General features: G+C 41.2%; 1 protein-coding gene across 1 annotated transcript in view; it reads left to right on the forward strand.

The window, feature by feature from the left end:
• The window catches only part of TCERG1L (transcription elongation regulator 1 like), a 296,277-nt gene that overhangs the window by 183,177 nt on the left and 87,947 nt on the right, over positions 1-25,153 (forward strand). Inside the window, 2 exon segments of the mRNA XM_020973107.2 lie at positions 246-371; positions 22,574-22,665. Of these exon segments, the coding sequence (XP_020828766.1) occupies positions 246-371; positions 22,574-22,665 (218 nt within the window).

Here is a 25,153-nt window from a genome sequence, read left to right on the forward strand (position 1 = left end):
TCAGAGAGAAGCCACTAGCTGAGGTGGGGGTGCAAAGGGCCACCTGTAGGAGACTGGATATGAGCTGAGACTGAGGGAGTCCAGGAAAATCAAGAGGCAGAGGTGAAGAGGCCTGGACCTTGTGTCCTGCCCACATCTCTTTGAGTGACTGTGTGCCGCCTTTGAGTAAATACTATCTTTAGGCGCCTGCCAGAGGTCTCTCTATTCTGGGTGCTGCAAACATTTGTCGTTGTGTTTGTGTGCAGGATCTACATCTCAGATGGAGAGCCACCTCATGCCTCTGCTTCCTGCTCAGGTCACAAGAGTCACTGCTGTGTCTACACCTGTGCTGACATTCATGACTGCCAATCTAATGGAACAGGCATCCCCAGGTAGGTCAAGTTGTAAGTGGGGGCTGTTTGGCTGCCTTTATTGTCGAGATGATGTGGAGCCCACCCCCAGCCACACCCAGAGCAGAGTTCTGGCTCCGCACTTGTGTCTAAAGGAGCACAATCCATATCAGCTTGTCCAGTGTAATGTAGCCTGTGCCTTCCAGCAAATGCAGTCTGCTAACCCAGCAGCCAGTGGGCTGGAAGGAGGTTTATGAGCTTATGGGTATTCTTCCCCTCCCAGTTTCTGTACTAGCAGATATCACAGGTGCATTATAACTCTTACCACACCTGTGTCTCTGCCATTCCACAGATTGATTTCTTTTTTGGGGGAATCTGATGTCACATGGCTCTATAATGATGTCTTTTACTGAATAGCTTTCAAGATGTCTGCCTAGAGACAGAGAATAAATCATGGAGTCAACTTTCTGGGAATATTAGCATAATCTTCAAAGCCTAGCTGAAGAACTATCCTTTGGAATTTCCCTCTATCCTGCCATCCCCATACCTGCCTTCATCACACATCCCAGGAGTGAGGAAGATGCTTTCTAGTAGTGACCCAAGCACTTCTAAGGTTACTTGGCCATAGATTGTGCCCTTGTGGAAAACCAAAATATGTTAACTGGAGTATTTGTGCACATGACTGTGATTGGAGGGTCAGAGGCATTAGAGCTTGGAGCCGGGGTCACGGGACTTGAGCCTCAATTCCCAGTTCTTCGATTTCTCAATTCCAATCTTTCTTTGCTACAATATGTATGCGAACTTGTGAGTTGCTTTTCTCATCCGTAAAAGGATGAAGCAGGCCTATGTAGTTTTAGAACTTTTTTTATTTCATTAAATATTTCCTAATTACACATAAAATATGTAAAAACTTTTTTTTTTTAAATTTTGGGTTTCAAAATCTTTCCCTCCCTGCTGCCCTCCTCCCTCCTTGAGAAGCCAAACAGTTTCATATCAATTATACATGAGAAGTCATGCAAAACATATCTCTGTATTAGCCAGGTTGAGAAAGAAAACAAACAAAATTAAAGAATAAAGAAGAGTACGCTCAATCTGCATTCCATTCTCTCTCTTTTTTCATCATGGCTCCTTTGGAATTGTCTTGGTCAGAGCAGCCAAGTCTTTCACAGTCGATCATCATGACAGCTTTGTTGTTGGGCTCGCTTCACTTTGAATGAGCTTATTTAAGTCTTCCCAGGGTTTTATGAAACCATCTTGCTCATCATTTCTTATAGTACAGTAGTATTCCATCACAAGCATATGCCACAACTTGTTCAGCCATTCCCAATTGATAGGCAGCCCTTATATTTTTAATGCTTTGCCCCCACAAAAAGAGCTGCTGTAAATGTGTTGGTTCAAATAGATCCTTTTCCCTTTTCTTTGATCTCTTTGGGATACAGACCAAGTTGTGGAATTGTTGTGTCAAATGGTATGCATAGTTTTATAGTCTTCTGGGCACAGTTCTGAGTTGTTCTCCACAGTGGTTGGACTAGTTCACAACTTCACTTTTCTATACACCTTCCATTTGTCATTTTCTTTTTCTTTCATCTTAACCAATCTGATAGGTTATTTTAACATAAAGTTGTTTTAATTTGCATTTCTCTAATAAGTAGTTATTTAGAACATTTTTATGTGACTATTGATAGCTTTGATTTCTTCATCTGAAAACTGCTAATTCATATCCTTTGACCATTTATCAACTGGAGAATGGCTTTTATTTTTTTATAAATTAGGCTCAGTTCACTATATATTTGAAAAATGAAGCCTTTATCAGAGAAACACTGTACTTTTTTTTTTAATAGTTTTCTGCTTTCCATCTAATCTTGGATACATTAGTACATTAATTTTGTTTGTATAAAAGCTTTTTAATTTCATGCAGTCAAAATCATCTACTTCACATCCTGTAATATTCTCTCCCTCCCTCCCTCCTTCCTCTCTCTCTCTCTCTCTCTCTCTCTCTCTCTCTCTCTCTCTCTCTCTCTGTCTGTCTCTCTCACCCCTTTGGTCATAAACTCTTCCATTATCCATAGATCTGACAGGTAAATTTTTCATGTTTCCCTAATTCACTTATAATAGCATCCTTTATGTCTAAATCGTTTACTCATTTTGCCCTTATCTTGGTATATGATATAAAATGTTACTCTATGCCTAGTTTCTGCCTAATTGATTTCCAGTTATCTGGCCATTTTGGTATGATATTGAGTTCTCATCCCAAAAGCTTAGGTCTTTGGGTTTATCAAGTGCTACGTTACTGTCGTTGTTTCCCACTGTCTATTGCGTTTCTATTCCACTGGACCACATTGTTTTGATGATTACAACTTTGTAATATAGTTTGAAATCTGGAACTGATAGACTGCCTTCTTTAATGTTGTTTTTTCAGTGATTCCCTTGATATTCTTGACCTTTTGTTCTTCCACATGAATTTGGTTGCTGTGTTTTCGAGCTCTATAAAACAGTCCTTTGGTAGTTTGATCCTAAATTATTTCTAAGGTTTCTTCAAGATCCATTTCCCTTCAAGGAATCCTATGACATGATCCCCTAGGATCAGCCCTAGACAAAAACAGTCATTGTTTCCTATGCCATACTTTCTACCTTTTTCATATGGCCTCTCTGGACTGTCTCATATCTAAATTGCTGTTATTGTTTATTCATGTTTGAGTTGTGTCCAACTCTGTGTGACCCCATTTGGGGTTTTCTCGGCAAAGACACTGGAATGTTTTGCCATTTCGTTCTCCAGATCATTTTATAGGTGAGGAAACCAAGCAAATAGGGAGAAGTGACTTGCTCAGGGTCACACAGTTAATGTCTGAGGCCAGATTTGAACTGAGGAAAATGGGTCTTTCTGACTCCAGGTCTGGTGCTCTATCCATTGAGTTACCTAGCTGCCCTCTATATGTAAAGCCACCAGTTGTTTTTATGCTGCTTCCTAGAGGTTCATCTGAGGACAGTAATACCATTTTAAAAATAGAGATCAAAACTAATTCAAAGGTAGGAGAAAGGATGAAATGAGAAGGCTACGTATGTCATTGAAATAACTCTCATCTGATTTGGTTAAAGAAGCTATTAACTCTGGGGAAAAATAAATAGGAGGGGGAGTAAAATAATAGAAATCAACAAAAACTACCTCAATTTTCTATGAAAATTTGTCATGTAAATCAAGAAAATAAGGAGACAAAAGAAAGCTAAAATTGTTGGCTATCAAAATCTTGATCTTGATTCCATGTAGAGAGATTCAGAAGTCAAAAGCAACACTAATCTAGAATAGAAGCTTCCTTGGAATGTCCTCAATAACAGTGAAAAGTTAAGAGAATGAGATTACTGAACAACCTTGATAAATGACACGCTGAAACAGATAGTTTTGTGAGTTAAACACTCACAAAGTCACTTGAAGGAGGTTAATAAATAGATAAAAACTGGCAAAAATCTGTTAAGGTCACAAATATAACCAAATGTCATCTCCATTGCTAACAGTGTTGTCGCTATGTTTGGTTTCTAATAGCATATTCTAGAAACTTTGTAAGAGGAAGTAGAAATAGAGGAAATAGCTTAGGAAAAAAAACCAAATCGACGAATAACAATAATAGCAATTGGGCTAGATCACATGTAGAGAAAGGAACTGTGTTGGAGGCAGCAAATTGTGAGATAATGGAGCCAGATTTGGAAGTGACCTTGTTGTATCTTGGCACAATAAAAAACAGCACTGACTCTGGAGTCAGAGGGTTGCATAATCACCTTCATGAGAACATTTCCTATGTGATGTGGGGCAAGTTACTTCATCTTCCTGAGCCAAGGATTCCTCATGTAAAATGAAGGGTTTGGAGCAATTCTCTACTGAGGGCCCTTCCAAGCCTCATTCTGTGAAAGAATGAGTTCTAGGGACCATCTAGTCCCACAGCTCCTTGGAAAACCATCCCCACCATAGCGTATCTGATGAGTGATCACCTATGCTTTTCTGGAAATCCTCAAGGAAGGAGAATTTGTTGCCTCTTCAGGAAGATTGTCCTTTTTGATCCTTTTAATAGTTAGAAGAATATTTCTTATAACCAGCCCAAATTGCTTGCTTGAAACATCACAGAATCAAAGTAAAAACAATCACAGAGGCATCTAGTATGATTTCTCTGTAAGGAGAAATTCTTACTACAACACATGTCAAATGGTCATCCAGTCTCTCCTTGAATATCTTCCATTTTTATTTAGGAGGGAGATAGGAGCCAAAACCCACAACCCAGGACTTTACACTTTGGAAAAGTCCTAATTTTAAGATGTTGTCACCTTTTCCCTCCCCCCCCCCACCTCTTTCTCTCTTTCTCTTTCTCTCTCTCTCTTTACTGACATCTACTTTCAATTTCTTTTTCTTTTTGCAATGTATTCATCCCTTTTTCAATACTCTTTGTTATGTTCCTCTGTAGCTAAGTAGAAGAAATTTATGAGATTATCTTTGTTTTTCCACCTTCTCAGAATATTTTTTATCACGTGCCCCTGATTGAACAGAAAGCTTCAAATGAGAACCTTTGCTCAGGGCAGAAACCAGTAGGGCTATCACCTTCCTTGCCCTGCCCACAAGACCTAACTTAATGCAGCCTAAGAAGATCAGGTTCACTTCATCTGCTGCTATATTACAGTATCTCTCCAAATGATCCTGCCATTCCCTTAAAGCCCTACATCACCATCAGGAAATTTGCTGTCTGACTACGGATACTCCACTCTAAACTGCTAGACTTGATTGAACCTTATTACACATCTTTTTTTTTTTTTTTGAGGTTTCCTCATTTTCTATCTTGCCTGTAAGGGTCTGTTTAAATCTTGACTTTGTCAATCTTTAGTTGAATTATTCCTTCTAGTTTTGTGTAATAAAAAGAAAAAACAATGTTAGACATGCTACTTAACCAAATGATTGATAAAATATTATACAGCACAGTATCAGTCTCCGATCTCTGGAACACTGCACTGGAGACCTCTTTCCACATTCAGCATAAAATATTACTGGGTACAATTTGTAATCAGCCACTTAAAGGATTCTGAAACTAATTGTTCATATAACTAACAACATACCTCCATATCATCCATAAGAATAACATTAAAGATATTAATACATGGTTTTCTAATATGTAGATAAATTGTGTGTATAGCATTTTTTAAAATTGAAGAATCAATTCTTAAAATGTTTGCAAAGGGGGACAATCCAAGTGTTTAGAAAAAAAAAGTTTATTTTTTTTTAAGCAAGTATTGTTACATCTAAGAGGTAATCAAGAAAGCATAAAATTATATTTTTTACAGTAATTTAACAACAGGAGTAGTTTCTTAATGACTTTCTGATTGCAAATATCTCGTGAGCATAAAATGGGAATGTATATTGACAAAATATTTGCCACAGTCAAGGACAATGTCCAGCATAGAAACCAAATGGAAATGCTGAATGGCTGGCCAGGCTCGGGGGCAGATTCTGAGAGAGGAAGAAGGGAAGGGAAGGGCCTTGAGAGGGCCCTAGTAGTTTACTTCTGAAATTGGGCTGAAATGAGATGCTTGTCATCCATCTAATTAACAACATGTTTATTTGGCCATAGCAGAAGATAGGAATTAAGAACAGGCATGCAATATCCATCCAAGCTAAAATTTAGCTGCTTATAGCTTCCCAGCATGGTTCACCATGCTGTCTGAACCTGAGGAAGGTGCTCCAGGCTGTTGCATCCCTACTCTCTGAATCAGCTGGTTCAGTGGGTAGAGTGCTGAATCTGGAGTCAGAAAGATCTGAGTTGAAATCCTGCCTCAGACACTCCCTAGCTGTATGACCTTGGGAAAGTCACTTAACCTCTCTTTGCCTCAATTTCCTCAACTGTAGAATGGGAATAAAAATAGTACCTATCTCACTGGGTTGTTGTGAGATATTTGTTGAAAAAAAAACACAGCATAATGTCTGGCACATAGTAGGCACAATCAAAATGCTGATTCCTTTCTCTTCCCTACCCACAAGCATAAGAAATTATGTCAAGGGCCCGAGCCTTTCTTGTCTGTGATAATTGAATCTTGACAACAGTTTAAAGATCTTTTGAAGATCAACCTAATTTAATGTGTGTGTGTGTGTGTGTGTGTGTGTGTGTGCGCGCGTGTGCGCATGAGTGCGCACATCAGTGTAAGTGCAATTGTGGTTGTGAGTGTATTGGTGTGGAGAGGCGCTGGACATATGGTCCTGGGATGTGGCTCCTCCTCCATAAGCATGACTGGTGCTTTGCTGGAACAGCGGGACAGGACAGGCAGTGAGGGAACAGGCCAGGAGAGGCTCTTCCAGCGCCTGGTCTCTGGTGTGGGTAGCCAAGAGTTTGGCAGAGGTTGGGCGTAGATAGAGGCAGAGAACTAGATCCAGTTTCTGCCTTTTCCAGTAGAGTGAAGGCACTTCAATGGCGTTGGTTATTTCCTGTTGTCTTTGTACAAACAATATTGAGCCCAGTGCCCAGACTGTGGCAGGCATGGCATCAGTGCTCGCCTGGTAACTTTTCTCCAAGAGATTCCATTGGTATTGTTTTTATAATGCCTAGATTTCCCCTTCTTTCCTGATCCCCTCTCCCAGAGAACCATCCTTTATTAAATAAATCAAAAGAGAGAGAAGAAGAAGAAGAAGAAGAAGAAGAAGAAGAAGAAGAAGAAGAAGAAGAAGAAGAAGAAGAAGAAGAAGAAGAAGAAGAAGAAGAAGAAGAAGAAGAAGAAGAAGAAGAAAAGCTGAAAAACACACTTAAGGTTGGAAGCTTGATTGAGAAAGAATGCTCCACACCTGTGGAGTGCAGCTTTGCAGAAAAGCTGGGGGAGGGGGCGGGAGGAAGAGGGAAAGGAGGGTGAAGAGGAGGGGGATGAGGAGAGGAGGGGTAGAAGAGGTGGAAGAAAAGAACCAGGAGAGAAAAATCTTCTCCTATCTCTTCTTTAGAGCCAAGCTGGTTCTAAATCATTATCCACCTTCATCTTCTGTTGTTTCATGGTTGTTGCTTTTTATGTTACTGAAGTGATCGTGTATTTAGCTTTTTGTGTTGTTTACTAGACTCCGAATCACTTCACTGTGTCCTCATGTGCTTTCCTTTATTCATTGTTTATTTTTTTTCTTTACGGCGTACTAATATAATAATCTATTATCTGTATGCACCATAATGTGCATCCACTGGACATCCACTTCTTTTCAGTTCTTTGCTATGACCCTAAAAAATGCTATAAATACTTGGGTATATATGGAATATTATTTTTAATCAATGGCTGGCTAATTATCGATTGATACATAGAAAGAATGAGCATTTTAAAATGATGAGCTATTTACATCGAACTGATTTGCTAGTTATCTGAGAAGTATTTTTAGCTCTAATGGAGGCCAAGTAGGCTTTTGGGACCACTGCACGTTTTGATTGATGGAAGAATTCCCTGGAATCTCTTAACTGGATGGAGGCAGTGACCCAACATCCAGAGGCTTGCTGGCAGGAATCTCTCCTAATAAGCCAAAGTCTCATCGTATGCCCATGAACGAAGGACCTGTTGATGCCCAAACAAAATATGGGATGGATTCTTAGCTGTTTGCAATGACATTTTAAAGAATTATCACATGGATATACAAATAAGCTGATGGTGACATCTCCAACTAGAAGCTACCAACAGGATGAGATGAGGACTACTCTATTTTTTTTTTTTTTTGGTGAGGCAAATGGAGTTAAGTGACTTGCTCAGGGTCACACAGCTAGTAACTGTCAAGTGTCTGGTCTGAGACCGGATTTGAACTCAGCTCCTCCTGACTCTTGGGCTGGTACTCCACCTAGCTGCCCCAATGAGGAATACTCCTGGCCATTGTCTGACTGCTTCTTGAGGATCAGTTTTCCCCAGAAAACATCAGTTCTAAATCCTCCTGGAAGAAGGTTAATGAATCATCCAGCAGAGGATGTCTGCCATAGGATGAACTGGAGAAGTCGACCTCACAAACTGGATTAATGCTCATTCATGGGCCTGTAAAACCAGAATCATTTTTACCATTGTATTATGATAATTGATTTCCATATACAATGACTATGGTAATTGTTATTATCGTCATAAAGCTGAAGTTGGCAAGTCATGCCCACTCTACTTGTTTATTTTGTCACTTCAGGGGGTGACTCACACTGTTTCGTGCCCTCATTTGCATGTAAGAAAAACAATTTGACTGTTTCTCATGGGTGTCCCTGGCATTCTTCTTTAAGGAGGTGCATTGGGATCATAGGAGAGTGATGATAGGATCAGGGGATGGAGAGCTGCAAGGAGCCTTGGAGAGGGGGAGGACCATTAAAACATCATTTTTGTAAACCTCCGACGTTCGTTCTCTGAGCTCATGCCGCAGCACAGCCTCTTTGAGATGATAATGTTTCTTGGTAGCGTGTTCAGACGCTACGTCAGTCTGCTGGCCAGTGAGGAATTGGGCATGTTCATCCCTGTGGGGTTTCTTCAGTCATGTGATGGCCCTTTGCTTTACGCTTACATACACTGGGATGTTAAGCAAAGTGAGGAAGGAGGCATGGTGTGCTGGGACAAGGTTCGGAGGAGTCATCCTCCCACTCTGGGGCTTCACACTTTTGTTACCTCCAGGCTTTAACATGCTCACCTTGTCCCTTCTGGCTCTAGATCTGTTCTAGGAACCCTCCTTTTTAAACACAGTTTCTCCTTCCTCTCCTTTCCCCATGTGTCCTTTGAATTGAAGCACACTTGGTTGAGTCAGACATGTGCTCAGACGTGGAGACTGCATATTCCTTATTTGACTTTTGAGATTCTTCTTTTCCTTCCTGATGAAAATTAAGCCAAGAGAAAGCTCCACACTGGCTCTCAACCAGCCTTTTAATAGCCAACATACCCACATTGAAGGTAGTTTCCATCAGGCCAGGAATCTGGGGTGTTGCAGACCGTCTTACTGTAAAATCCCCCAAATGTCAGGGTGACATTTGCTCTGGGGATTTGAACACGCCCTGACTACCTATCTGCCTATCCACTAGAGAGCCATTATCCCTAATGAAGTGAGTAACTATAGGCTTCCTGACCAGGAAGTTCACTTCTGCCTCCTGTCCTTCAGCTCAGTGTAGTTCTCAGAGGGAAGGTGCAAGTGGGGCAACGAGGGAACATCTTTTCTTTTGAACATTAAAGCTATGTGTTTCTGACTCATCCCCCTTTCCTGTGCTCTGCTTCATTCCCCACATGGGCTCTTTCAGCTGAGTAATGGAAGCAGCCACAAGGATCCTGTTAGTCATTAGAGCTCTTCTGCCTATGATAATCCCGTTAGTGCTTCTCTTCAGGCTGAAAAGAACTTTCTCACAACAAGTCAAAGGGTGCACAGATGAAGAAACTGAGGCTCAGAAAAATGATGTGAATCAGCTAAGTTGATAGAATCATTGGCCCAGTTGATGTTTGAATGTGCCACTGCATTGTCTCTTGGGGTGCTCTGGCATGTGAACTCTATTCCCCTGTAAAGATTATTTCATGATTAAAGAAAAGGAAGAGGGATGTGAATACTCATTTATGTAGCGTCTGCTATGTGCTGGGCATTGTAATAAGCACATTACAACTGTTACCTCATTTGGTCTTCACAACAGTTCAAGGAAACTGAGTCAAACATAAGTAAAGAGACTTACTCATGGTCACACATTGAGTATTTGAAGATGGATTTGAGCTCAGGGCTTCCTCACTCCAGGCCCAGTGCACTATGTATTGTGTGACCCCTAACTGTAATATAGATCACATGAAGGACATTTAAAGAAACATGGGCATCTTGCCCTCACCATGGAATCCCACATTGCGAAATGCAACTGGACCCAGCGCTGGGTCATCAAGGGAGGGGAATGTTTCCAAATGAAATGTTTTTAACTACATTTTGTTCTGGGATCAGTAGACTGTCCTATTAGAAGTTGTCTTAAAGACCTGCCTTAACCCCAGATCACTCTGGTCCCAAGGCTTGGTCACTGTTTGGGCCTTTATTAGCTCAGAATGGATGGAAATAACAATTGTTTCTGTTTTGGCCAGAAACACTGAGGGTCTTGCCTTCCCAGATCTGGGTTTTTTTTTTGTTTGTTTTGTTTTGTTTTGTTTTAAATGCCATTCTTTGCCTCATTTTTTTTTATTATGCCTTAGTCACTTAATGGCATTGCTTCAGTCAAACTGAGACCTGCTAAGGACCTTAGCTTGAAAAGGCCAAGGTCTCCCACTGCATCCTGGGCCATCTCCAGTTGTCCTGATTCATATCTGGCCACTGGACCCAGATGGTTCCAGAGAAGAAAGTGAGGCTGGTGACTTTGCACAGCCCTCCCTCACTTAAACCCAATTCACTCACATGTCCTGGCATCACCTCCCTGGTGTTCTGGTCCTCTTTGACAACAAAGGACAAATAGCAGAAATTCTATACTTGGTAAAGCGCTCAAGTTTTAGTTGCTATAGATGTTTCTGAGTTCCATTGGCCTCCCCATTGTGATGAGTCTTTTTTTTTTTTTTTTGGTAAGGCAATTGCGGTTAAGTGACTTGCCCAGAGTCACACAGCTAGTGAGTGTTATGTGTCTGAGGTCAGATTTGAACTCGGGTCCTTCTGACTCCAGAGCTGGTGTACTATCTACTGCTCCATCCAGCTGCCCCTCTGACGAGTCTTTTACCCTGTTAAGCTTCTTTAAAAACTTTGTTAAACTTTTCTAAGAAAATATGAAAGAAAGTTATTTTTTTAAACAATTTCCCATTTTGCTTAATTAGGTCAGAGTTACAGCTTTTTATAATTGTATGTTACATCTTTTTTATGTTTCTTCTTTCTTTGAATTTAATGTAAAATATGGACTTTGATGTGATAAATCTTCTTCAACTGAACCACAATCTTGTTAACTCAGTTCCTCCTTCCATTGCTCCCAATTGTGACCTATCTCTGCCTCCTCCTTGCATGAATTCTGGTTCATGCCCTCCTATCCAAAGTTTTAATAAATAAGCAAATAAGTAAACAAACAGTCAAGCCAATGATAACATTGCAATAGCACTGTGAAATTTGCTAAGTACTTTCCATGCACTGCCTCATTTGATTCTTACAGCAACCTTTTGAGGTAGATCCTCTCATTATCCCCGCTTTACAGATGAGTAAACTGAGGCAAACAGAGGCTACCTGACTTGTCTAAGGTCAAAGAGCTAGTAAGAATCTGAAGCAGATTGGGGCATTCCTGAGTCTGAGTACTCTACTCACTGTACTACCTACAGATACATAATATCGTAGGCTAGAGGCTTTCTTGCAGGTCTTTTAGTATGTTGGGAGAATCAGTCCAGTACTAGGCCTGAATCAACAAGATTGTGGGTTAACTGAAAGAAGACGAAGTGTCGGTTTTTTGCAATATGCTGGGCCATCAGCTTCTTACCGTTATAACATGCCCAGTCCATCCCCCTTTGGAAATCTACCATTCCTTCCACTTCGGCTTACGGCAAGTCTGTCCTCTGAGTTATAATGAAAAGGCACAGTAGGTTCCTGGGTGCTCTCCAACCCTGTGGCTGCTGTGGTTTCTCCCTCCTGAGTCATGTTTCCCAACATGTGTTTTCCTCTTTCTCTCGTACTGAACTTTGCATTGAGGTCACCCAGTGTCACAATAGCTGTTTATTTAATGTTGAGGTACTTAAGGATGCGATGAAAGCAACTCCCTAAACTCCTTAATCGTCCTCTCCCAGAGAATATCTGAGTCTCCCTTATATTTCTGTACCCCTGCTTTATATGTCTGTTTTCTGTCTAGTGAGAATATCAATAAGGACATGGCTCTTATAATATGCAAACAGATTCTCTTACTCATTGAATAAAATCTTGCACTGAGCACCAACGGTTAAATTTATACTTATATACACACATGTATATATTAATTTGCAGCTACATGTATGTGCACATACATGTATGAGTTTGTATACACATGTGTTTTATACACACACAGAGTGGACTTGATGTCAGAAAGGCAGGAGATCAAATCTGAACTCAGAGTTCTCTTACGTCTTTCTTCCTCAGTTTCCTCATCTATAATTGGGGATAATAATAGAATCTGATTCCCAGGGTTATTGTGAGGACAAAATGAGATAATATTTATGAAGCATATCATACACTTTAAAGAACTAGATAAATTATATATGCACATATGTATTTCAGATATGAACATATACATATGCACATATACATACACACATACATACACACACATACATACATACATACATACATACATACATACATACATATCTCACTATGCAGCTGACCTTTATCAAACTCAATAGACCGTCAACTAAATTTGTGATTGTCCTTCTGAACCAAGTTGTCTTTCCTCTTGGCATAGTTATGGCCATGGGGAACCTCCGACCCTGACACCCATTACCCAAATGTCACTCATCTTTGACTCGTAATTCTTTTCTCTCATCACTAAATCCTCTGGATTCAGCCTGCTCTGTGGTTCTTCCAACTATCCCTTCCTCTAAATTTCTATCTCCACAGCTATACTTCAGTCTTCTGTTACCTCAGGGCCACTCTTAAGATCACCGTCATCAATCATCTCCCATTGAGTGATTTCTCCTCTTCAGTCTACTCTGGACTGTTCCTTACATAAGACACTTTATCTCCAGACACTGGATATTTTTAGTGGTTTTCTCCCATAGCCATAATCCTCCTCCTCATTTCTGAATCTCACCTTATACAAGAAGCCTTTCCTCTTCCCCTTTAGCACTACTGCCTTCTCTCTACTCATGGTCTTCCATTTATCCTGTATTTGTCTTGTTTGCATAAAGTTGTTTTCATGCTTTCTTTTCCATTCAGTTATAACCTTCTTGACATCAAAGACTGTTTGTCTTTCTTTGTACTTCAGTTCTTGGCACAGTGCCTGACATGTAGTATAAATGTAAATATTTAATAAATATTTATTGACTGAATGACTATACAATGCTGAAAATTCATCCTATTGACCAAGTTCAATCATGTTACTCCTCTATTCAGAATTTTTCAGTGGCTTCCTCTTACCATCTTGAGGATGGTGTCACAACAGGCTGTAATTAGTGAAACATGGCTATGGGAGGAGGAATGTAAGAGAAGGAAAAGAAGGGAGAGATTTGGGGGCAGGAACAGTCCACTGGACTTGGTGACTAATTAGAAGGAGGAGAGGATGAGAGAAAGGCATAAATGTGACCTCCTGAGCAGGAGTGGGCTCTAGCCTAGCTTTCTGGACATGTGCCATAATACTCTCCTTCCCATTCCTTACCTGGGCAATTATTTTTTTCTTCCAAAGTGATATAATGCTTTCTGGACCTTTGTCCATATGGTTCCTTTACTTGGAATGTTTCCCTTCTGTCCTCTCTATCTGACTTAGTTCTGCCAATCCTTCAAGGACCGACTCACACCCCCACTCTCTAGGAAGACAGCTCTGATCTCCTCTTCCTGCAGAATCGATCTCTTCTTGTTATCCACACCAATAAGAGCAAATTTAACCTCTTTTAGACATGTGTAAATGAAATATATATATATATATATATATATATATATATATATATATATATATATATATATTATTATTATTATTATTATTAGTTTTTTTGTATGCACACCTTTCCCCCCATACTGGTCTGTAAACCCCATTGGCCAGATGCCATGCAGTGCTTTACTCTAGCTCTCTTGGTATGGCATTTTACTTATTCTGAGTGGGGTCTGGGAGGTGAGGAGATTGCATGGGCATGTGGAGAAAAAAGCAAAAAAAACCCTTCCACTTTACTACTGCCTCACACAAGTCTCTGACCGTTTTTAATGTCCATTTCTTGCTGCCTCCAGCTTCCAGGTAAAAGTGTCTACAAAGCAGGTGGAAATGTGGGAATGGAGGTTGGAGGGCAGGTGTGAAGAGGTCAGGATTTGGGAGCGCTCCAAATAAAAAATGATCATCAGAGTCTGGAAACAGATGGGAAAATGACCGTGATGATGATGGTGATGGTGATGAAAATGGTCACACCAGTGCTCAAAGCTGGCACCTCTCTAGCACTTGCAGGTGCTCAAAATTCCCCTCATCTATGTTCTCCTTAAAAATCACTGAGGAGGTGACAAGATATTAGGAGGCCCCCTGTTTTCCAGAGCTAAGGCCAGTAAGCAAGTTGTGCCCTGAGCCTGCTGTAACAACAGTCCTTCGTGCTCATCTTCTGCAAGATCTCTGGCAAAATCACCGAATTATTGTATTGCTTTGACCAGCACCAGGTGTTCCCTGAGCTCGGACAAGCACCTGTTGTACCCACGTTCTAGTCATGAAGTCCTAGGAATCCAAGTTGTCTCATTACTGCTGTTAGCTCTCATTGCCAGGGCCGCAGCTCGTAGCCATTGGTATAAGTATGGGGAACTCCCCACACTGCCTCAGGTCCCCCAGCTAGGGATGGGGCCCCGACACTTGTGTCTAATGTCCCTCCTTGCTTGCAAGCTATTTCCCTCTGAAATTAAACTTTGACTCTCCTGTCTCTGGCCTGCTTGTTTGGCTCCAGCCATCCTCAGGTTAGAGGCTGGTTCTGTCTGGTTAACAAAAGGGGAGGTATGCTCCTTGAGGGCACAGGCAGGTCAAGGACACGACTACTCCTTTGTTAGCTATGATGCCTGTTGGAGGGGTAGGCAGTCAGCGAGTGCTAATTACTTGCTTATTGAATTTAAGTTGAGTACCAACCTTCTGATAACAGTAAACATATGCTGCCTTACGTCTATTTGAAATGATGGGCAATTTTGACAAGTTTGGAATAGAACTAGTGCAAAGTGTATTTATTTGTTTCTTTTTTCCATTTGGCTGGCTTTCAAAGAAAGGATATAAAGAAGCTGGAAACTTAAATCAGATAAAAATGTCACAAAAAAGAGCAGAAGAGAACCCAGTCAAAAGGATCTGAGCAATGCTTGGACAAGGAATCTGGGATTCACTTTTCCATATCCTTCATTCAGTCAGTCCATAAAGATGTATTTGGTGCTTACCAAGTGCCAGGCCCTGTGATTTATGGTTAAATAAACGAACCAGGGATATTTAGTTAGCCCTGGGGAAATATAGTTCCTGCCCTTGAGGCCCTTATAATCTAATGCGGAAAGGCAATCCACTGAAAAGTGGGAGGGAGGGAAGGGGTAGGGGAAGAATGGACTCAGTCACCACACTCAGTGGAGGGCCATGTGGAGTGTAGACCAACAGGGGCACGCTGGTAGGAAATGAGCGTAGGAAATGGGAAGTCCAATCTTAGCTCTCAGATGGCCGACAGACAAGGATGAAGAGAGAAGATAGTGGGTTGCCCCTCTGCCCAGCAGAATGTAAGCGCCTTGAAGTTCGAGCTTGCTGTCTGCTCTGCCTTTGTATCCTCAGGGTCCAACAACCGTCAGTGCTCAATATTTGTTTCTTGGGTTAGATTGAACTGGGTAGGGTAGGTTACCCAGTTGTCATCATCTAGTCTAAGGCGAATCATTTTCCTAGCTCAGAATTCTTAAGAGGGATTTACTATACAGAGCCTTCTCTAATGGACATGAGTGCACATAATGGGCTGTGTTTTCAAGTGCTGCTTTACAAAAACCGCAGGAGTTCTCCTCCAACAGATATTTCTTCTATCGACCCTCTGTGAGTGCTGAAAGTGTAACATTAAATTGTGATGAAAGTGGAGCATTAAATTGTGGTCAATGAAGGCATTTCTGTAGGGAGCAGAGAGAAGCCAGTCCACTTTCATAGCTTTCTGATGATCCAGCTCAATATAAGCATAGCACTGAGTGAGGCAGAAGGAAAGATAACTGGCCTATCCATAGGCCTATATCTTACATACTGACATCTCAGCTAAGGTTTGGCCAAGTGCTGGACAGTAATCAACTCTTACTGAACTCCCTGAGCAACGTTCAAAGTGCTCTTTGCTGCTAGAGTTGACTCAAGAATGGCCTGCCCCATCAATGCTGCGTGCATTAACATATGCTATAGAAGGACTGGACTTTTCTTTTTCTCCAGACTGAAATTCATCCCACCTCTGCATGAAATTAAGTCAGGGAGTGCAGTCAGAGCAGAAGTTGGGGAGGGAGGAATAACAGGGCCAAGGCTCTTCTTTGAATGGCCCATCTTACTGAAATGGCTGGCCTGCTCACAGCCAAGGAGAATCAATCAAGGCACTCTGCAACCTGAGTAGCAGGATGAGGGTGGCACTGTGGAGGATGGCACATTTACATTTTGAGTGGTGTGTGTCATACACTAAGGTTCCAGGGCTTCGTAAGCCATCTTTTTCTCTTTGCTCACTAGAGAGAAATCTAGTTGAATTCAAGCTCATAGGGGCCACATATAGTTTTGATGTTATTGATATTTATCAGAATGGTGACTCACAGGAAACATGGAAACACACAAGACAAAATGAGCCTTTTATCCTGATATCTACTCAGAAATTTCAGAATACTTTGGTATTCTGGTAGTTTCTCTAGAAATCAATTCATCCCTTCCACTCTCATTTTCCTCTCATGCAAATGATGGGTTTAGATGTCAGGACTTGGTGGAATGAAAAGGAAGTAGGACTCTATGTCCAGACAGATGCAGGTTCAGGTCCTGTTTCTGCCCCTTCAGAGCTGTGTGCTCTGGGAATGTCTTTGGGCCGACCTCATGGAGCCTCAGTTTTATCACAGGTACAGTGAGTATACTATGAGCTAGAAGGCTTGTGTTAAAAGGTTGTCATGGGGCTCAAAAGTGATCTACGATCTCCAGGCTTTGGAAACCTTAAAGTATGCTACAGGTAAGAGCTGTTCTCATTAGATGGTCTCCAGGGCCCCTCCAGTTCTAGATCCTGAGACCTGATATTCCACTCACTTTACCCTGAACAATTAAGAGAATTGATCCATTTATTTAAGGGCATGCGGAATGGGAAATATGCAAATGAATGAGACCCAAGCATCCTTCTCGCTCTTGTATGCTGCCCAAAAGCAAAGTCCCTTCACAAGGAGTTGTCATGTGGATCAAAAAATTAGATGTGGGAATTTTATACTTGAATGATGAGTACAAAATAGAGCTAGATCATCTTTTTACTGTTTTTGTTGCTTTAAAATTTGTTTTGTATTGTTTTTCTTGTCCCTTCTACTTTGTTTCTTATATTTTTTTGTGGTTGTTTAGTCATTTTAGTTTTGTCCTACTTTTCTCAAGCCAATTTAAGGTGTTCTTGGCAAAGATACTGGAGTGATTTGCCATTTCCTTCCCCAGCTCATTTTATAGATGAGGAAACTGAGGAAAACAGATTTAAGTGACTTGCCCAAGGTCATACAGCTAGGAAGTGTCCCCATCTGGATTTGAAATCAGGAAGATGAGTCTTCCTGAGCCCAGGCCCAGAGCTCTATCCACTGTGCTGCCTAGCTGCCCCTTCATATACTTACATTCCTGTAAATATAAGAATTAGGTACCCACCCATGACCGTGCCCAACTCTCTGCCTCATATCAAAGGAGACCGTCCCAGCCTGAGCCTCTGACCTTCTTCTGATATTAGCTTTCCTTCACTCCTCCCCCTGAGGAACAGTGTTTCTTGTGGACATGAAGTAAATACTTGCTGACCAACTGATGAGTTTATTTTCTTGACCTGTCTTCCAGCTGCCCATCAAGTTTCTGGGTGACCTTTGCACCATTCTCTAGCTCTCCAAGGGTCATCATAAGGCAGACAGGCAGGGGGCCACCTAGAGACCCTTCAGATTGGGTCGTTGGGGTGTATCAATTGATAAATCTTCCAGAGAGCACATTAGCGTCATGTCAACCCTTAATAGGGAGCAGGCAGGCTTGCTGACCTCAGTCCTTTGGCTTTGATAGCTCCCAAGTCCTCGATTTTTCACCTTTATAAAATGTTTCCCTTTCCTATTCCAGTAATTCTTTTATGACAACATTATCTGAGCTTGTAGTGAGTCTGAAGCATGCCAAGGGGTAGGGGAGGTGGGAGCATCCCTCAGGGTGCTGTGAAGCAGCTATGCCCATCCTGGGACATATGTTGCAGCAGAGCCAATTGTGGGCAGAAAAGACCCTGTCTGCTTTGACTCATCTACATACCTCAAAAATGGCTGCACAATCAATGAGTTATAATAAACAGTATCTATTAATGAAACAATTCAGGGAATGCCACAGATGTTTGCCATTCCATTGCCAGAAATTCAGGGATGTGGGGGGGTAGGGAACGTGTTTGTGTGTATGTGTGTATGAAGGGGTGAGTGTGAGTGGTGTATTTCTATCAACAGGTAAATTTATATAAGATGGGGGCCCAGATGTGTGATTATAATGAAGGTAGCTAAGTCCCTTATGGGATAGAATGCTGGACCTGGAGTCAGGAAGACACGAGTTCAAATCTGACCTAGGTGTTTATTAACTGTTTGACCCTGGGCAAATCACTAGCTTTCTCAAATGAAAAATGGAGGTAATAATGTACCTAGCTCCCAGGATGGTTGTAAGGATCAAATGAGCAAGTGTTTGTAAAGCATGATGCCTGCCATAGAGTTTTGTTGTTCACTCATTTTTTAGCAGTATCTGACTCTTTGTGACCACATTGGGGATTTTCTTGGCAAAGATCCTGGAGTGGTTTGCCACCTCCTTTTCCAGTTCATTTTACAAAGGAGGAAACTGAGGCAAACAGGGTTAAGTGACTTGCCCTGGGTCACACAGTTTGCAAGTGTCTGAGGGCAGACTTGAACTCAGGAAGCTGAGTCTTCCTAGTTCTTGCCATATAATAGTCACTTAATAATTACTTATTCTCTCCCTTGTTATAGGGAGCTCCCCACCTTTATTAATGGAGAGGAGCAACTCATCTATAATTTATTGTCACAGGTAATTGAGAGCCTACATACCCAGATTAGGGGCTCAGGAAGATTCAACCACACAGAAAGTATGTATTATCTTGAACCCAGGTCTTCATGACTACATGGCCAGCTTTGTCTCCATTGTGCTATGTGGTCTTTTGTATATGTTTGTGTACTGTAGATTTTTGAGGTCAGGATGTGTGCACCAACGCTTGTGTTGCATAGGGGATAGTCAGCTGCTGAGTTGGGAAAGTGTCAGTCTGAGCACCGTCTTTGAACAGAAATGGTCTGCGTACACAGGTCGTTGTCACTTAACCCCCCAGTGTCCTCGATCTTTGTATCTTTGATCTCCTCAATATCAGTGCTCCCTCCAAGACTGGAGATGGGACCTGAAGACATACCTTGTGCACTTCCTTTCAAAGACCCATATTAAGGGAGTCTTCCTCTGGATAAAGGTGTGGTGCCCTGCTCCTCACTTGGCCACCCCATGGCCCAATCACTTATCTCTCTGATGACAGCTTTTACGTGAATGGTTTTGCAGTTTTTGGTTGGCAATACTGACATACTGAAGATATCTGTTCCACTGCTGCTCCTAGAATTGGTTTCAAGCAGAACTGTGGGACTAGTCAAAGCACCAGACTAATCCCCAACCATCCTTTATCCTACTACACTTGAGGATGCCTGTTGTCATTCTCCCAAATCTTCTCTCACCTAAACCAGCCCACTTCCTTCCAATGATCCTCCTACTGTGTGGACTCTGGAACTTTCTATATACGCAGCAACCTCTTCTAGCTGCTCTCCAGCTTGTTAATGTCCTTCCTAAATTCCTTGCTTAGAGTTGTAAGTCATATTCTAGATGTCACCTGAGCAGGGCTGAGGATAAGGCACTTATTGCTTCTTCATTTCTAGAAGTTATAATTCTCTTAATGCAGCCAAAAATTGGATTACAATTCTTGGTTACCATATGCCCCAGTTGACACATATCGAGCTTGTGGTCTGTTAAAACCCCAACATTTTTATCAGTTAAATTTATGGTTAACCTGGCCTCCCCAATCTTTCACTTTTAAAGTTGAATTTTGGAACTTCATAAAATGCTATGTTGATTCCTCTGAAATAACCTGATTGGTCTAATGCTCTAAACTGTCAGATACTAAAATATTTTTGGGAAACTTTCCCTAAGTTGGATCATTTGTCTAGCTTTCTATAATCTGATTTTTTTACTCCATGGTTTCTCACTGATTTATAAAGTGGCACAACTCATTTGTTTTGTTTTAATGTCATCCTGTACGATTCTTCAAACCAATTTGTTCAAACTAATACTGTTTTTGTCTGTGAAACCTCTTTGATTAGCATGCAAAATGAAGCACTTCATGGCTTTAAGAGGTTTTGGGTGGTTTTGGTCTCATGGTGATTGAATTATACCAATTGAACTGTCTCAGGGAATGGATATAATCAAGGTTGATGTCTGTTCTTTCATCCCTTTTCCATTTTTCAGTGTCAACATTCACTTTAATATGTCAGAACTTGTCTCACTTGTGCTGATAAATTCTTATTTATGTTGGGGAGGGGAGTCCATTTTAGTATTGGTTTTGACTCTTGTGTCACTAGTCATTGTCCGCACTATGCAGAAGTGACTGATTGAAATATGTTCTCCCATAACTATAGCAAGTAATTTCTTGTCTTTAATTATTATCACTTTACTTTTTGTGTATGGATGAATGAATGAAAAAATGAATGAATGGGTGAAATAATTAAATGTTTGAATGAAAACAAATACATAATTTAGCACTGACAGTTTTAAACCCTATGTTAAGTCCTAGTAATAAATGTGCAAAAGTGAGATAGCCTCTACCCACAAGGGTAGACATGTAGAGGAAATGGTGTCTAGGCAAAGGTGTTTCTGTCAGTGGGATCATGAGTTTGGTGAGCGGAGCCTTAAGACAATCAATTTCTATGACTCTTCCAGGAGCTAGTGTGGTGTTGACTTGATCATTATGGCCAGAGCAGGAGATGAAAAGACGGGATGGGGCAAAGGACAGGGAAAATAGCAAGATGGTACAAGGGTACAACTGGGTTGGAAGTGAAACATGATCTGGTGTGGGACATGCTAGATGTTGTGGTCCCAGTGAATTTTCATATACTCACTGGTGCATACCTACATCTTAACTATGACCAGCCCCTCCTCCTGACACTCTTTTTAAAGAAAGTTGCCATGCTCTGTAAGGGAGGCATTTGTTTTCATCTCGTGCACAGTCTTTTACTCTAGAGAGACACAATTTCTACTAGAGTTCCTGTTCTCTCCTAAGTCTACTTTTTCATTGAATTCACCGAATGTTTAATTTTATATTGATTTCATTTGGAGTGTTTTATGTAATTCTTCATAGAATATCTTTCCCTTCACACCCTCTGTTTTTGGTGTCAGTGCATCCACTGCCCTACCACCTTTTGCAATGTTTAAGATGAACATACATTTGAAGATGACCAAGTTTTTGAGGCAATGTTCTTTCTTGTTGCCTTCAGACCCAGAGTAAAGCATGTTCCACAAAGTCTTACTTCTCTCAAGGCAGGCTGTAGCCTTTCTTTCCATCTAACTGCAGCTTCTTTTTGCCTTCTGACAACATGATTACAATTCAGCACTTTCAATAAAACCCTTTCTCATTGATGCTTGGCCCAGGGTCTGAAATTTGAGTACAACAAGCCAGTTTCTCTTTGGTGAGTTAATGTTGTATGGAGCCTCATTATCACCATGTAGGTGGAGTCTCTAGAAATGAACAGGTGGCATTTTCATGGATCCTCCATCTAAGGCTTTTGCTATGAACATGGATCTGATTTCATCACAAATTTTGGGCACTGGAAATTTCTCTTTTAATGTAAAAAGTTTTTTTTTCCAGTGCATCATTATGATTTTGCCTAGAAAATGTATATATAATAAGCATATAACGTATCAAAGTTATAAGGAACCTCTTCACGTTTGAAATGAGAAGCTGAAGCCTCCAAAGGTTAAGTGATGTAAAGCCTTTGCTCTTTCTCTCAGGCCACCTTCCTTCTTATTGAAGGAAACAAGAACACAGCTGGCCTGGAAATCTGCTGCGGCTTCCTCTCAGATAGGTGATGTTCAGCATTTATCACAAAATCCCCGTTTTTGAAGTGGGCTTTGTATCCTGTCTAAGTTAAGCAGCTCAACATGTCATTTATTAAGCACTTATTGTGTACCTGAATGCAGCTAAGGCAAGTTTGCCTTCTAATTAGGAGGAAGAGCCATAAAGAAGCACTGGTCTGGAGCTGCTGGCCAGGATAAAATAAGGGGAAGGGTCACCTTGCCGATACTGGGGTGTCAATGAGGTCTGTCATGAAGGCAGTGGCATGGTCTGCAACGAGGCAGCTGATACCAATGGAATTCACCCGATCATTCAGACACCTCTTGGCCGTTTGTAACTGCATCCTTGTCCCTTTACAGATAATGGCAGAGAGCCTGGAAGATCCTCTTGTCCCCCGACGCTAATCTTACACACAGACAGACAGCTTCAAGCTCAAGACCACAAGGACAAGGTTTGTTACAAATTCGTGAGTTTGAACTTATTCATTTATTTGGGAATATTGAATTTATAGGATGTAGAGCCAGCAAATTTCATCTATTTAAAAAGTTTCCTTCTCTAATTTTGGCAAAATGAATGAACAAGCACAGAAACAAATAAATAAATAGATAAAATGAATGAATGAACAAATGAACAACAAAACTCCAAAAACATTTGCTCGAAATCTCTCCTTTTCCAGAGCAAGAATCCTGGTGTTAAACACAGAAAGGGCAGAAGAACCTGGATAGGGGCCAGAATGGGTCAGGAATGTGAGGTTATTTCAGGAAAGAGAATAAAGTTTTACCTCCCCAAAATATTGAGAATGAGACATAGGTAAGGTGGACAACCCAAGAACCGCACAAACTTGGCTTGGGCTCTATGCAATAGAATCTGGGAAAGGCGATCATTTGGCATGCAGTGCCATCCTCTCCATCCCACGTAGGTGTGGGTGAACTGCACATGGACAGAATAAACTTGATTGGGTACAAGATTCACATACAGGTCTCAGTGCCTTCCTTCTTACTCACAGGCAGAGGATTTTAGAATCACAGAGTTCAAAGAGACCTTAATGTCTCTCTCTTCCAATCAATATTTAGACAAGGTCCCCTTATAAAAACTGATGATAGCTCACATTTACATGGCATTTACTATGTTCCAGGTCCAGTACTAAGCACTTTACAGTTCCTATCACATTTGATCTCACAAATGACCCTGGGAGGTAGGTGCTATTATTATCCCCATTTTACAGATGTTGAAACTGAGGCAAACAGGTTAAGCTACTTGCTCAGGGTCACACAGCTGGTAAGTGTCTGAGCCTGGATGTGCATTCAGGTCTTCCTGACTTCAGGCACAGGGCTCTATCCACTGCATCACCAAGCTGTATTCTACCATTCACTTGAAGAACCACCCTTCCCCTTGAGGGAAGCCAACCCATGTTGGGCCGGCTCTAATTATTTGGAAGATTACCCTACAGACACACTTGGATCTCCTCAATTTGCTTTTCTGAATGGTTTGCCCATGACTTCTACTTCCTATGGGAGAAGCTGACTTCTTGGAAGCCAGGGGCGTGGCATGCAAACTCTGGCTGGGCCTTACCCAGGAATGGGGACACTGTAGCCTCAAGGCCACACGTGGTGCTCTAGGTCCTCAAGGGCTGCCCTTTGACTGAATCCAAATTTCACAGAACCAGTCCTTCCTCTAGGCCACAGGTTCCCCACCCCTGGCCTATCCCCTTGGGAAAGCATTGAGTATGCTCTGAGCACAAAGGCTAGGCCTCTTCTTAAAAGGCCAGCCTCACTAAGCAAATACGTGGGCAACCAGTGGGCCATTTTGGCCAATATATCAAGGAGAGGAAAAGGGCAGATATGAAGAGAGGAAGAAGAGAAGGAAGAGGAGGAAGAGATCTAAGCCTATACTTTGTGATCACTCTTCTGATTTACCGTTTTACAAATAGGGGTACTTGGGATTGAATTTGCATTTTTATTTACAAATATTTTACAAGAGGTTAGAAGTTCCTCCCTTTTCTTCAAGAAAAAAAAAAAGCCCTATCCCCTCCATGCAATCCAAAGGGAGTTTTTTCATCATCATATTTGGAACACCAAAGATACTGCATCTGGTTTTCTCTGTCACTTCTCTTCCTAGCTGTTTCTAATCAGACATCATTTTTCTTTCCCAAATTCATAGAATTTTGTGTACATGTTTTCCCTTTCCAATCCACTTCCCAAATATTTCTAGTCTCACTGGTATTCATACACATCCCCCATTTAGTATCATTTGTTCCCATAATTACTGCATAGTTTATCTCTTCCAGATCATTAATGTTGATGTTAAAGGACAGACATTGATCACAAACATTAAGGCAAATTGCCCCTTTTTTTCTCTCTCTCTAATGGGTGATTTCTCTAGAAGTAATGAATGAACTTCTATACCCGCATCCCATGTTAATTAAAGCAAATAACCTTTCTCATGCTTTTAATAAATAATTTCTTGTTCATTGTCTTCTGGAAGGCTTTTATTACTCCATAATGAAGCAGTGTTTTGATAGTGAGCTTAACCACTTTTATTACCAATATGTCGAAACAACATTAAATTACAGGCAGCCAAACATCCTGCCAAGCAGCACCTCCTACCATATATACCTAACTAGGAAATGAGTTGATGTTCTCCTCACCATTTGCACCATTTGTACCCTCCTAAGATACGTATGATGAAATGAGGAAGGAAATGAGCGTTTTAAAAATTGCATCTTCAGGATGTGCCAGGCCCTGGGCTAAATGCCATCAGCAGTATTATCCCATGATCTTGTTTGATCCTCACAACAACCCTGGGAAGTCGGTGCTGTGAAAATCCCCATTTTATAATCAAGGAAACTGAGGCAAAGAGAAATTAAATGACTCGCCCAGGGTCACATAGCTAGTAAGTGTTCGAAGCCAGTTTTAACTCAGGTCTTCCTGACTCTAGAC

The sequence above is a fragment of the Phascolarctos cinereus genome, unplaced genomic scaffold, assembly GCF_003287225.1.
Source record: "Phascolarctos cinereus isolate Bilbo 61053 unplaced genomic scaffold, phaCin_HiC Scaffold_3;HRSCAF=262, whole genome shotgun sequence".
Lineage (NCBI taxonomy): Eukaryota > Metazoa > Chordata > Mammalia > Diprotodontia > Phascolarctidae > Phascolarctos > Phascolarctos cinereus.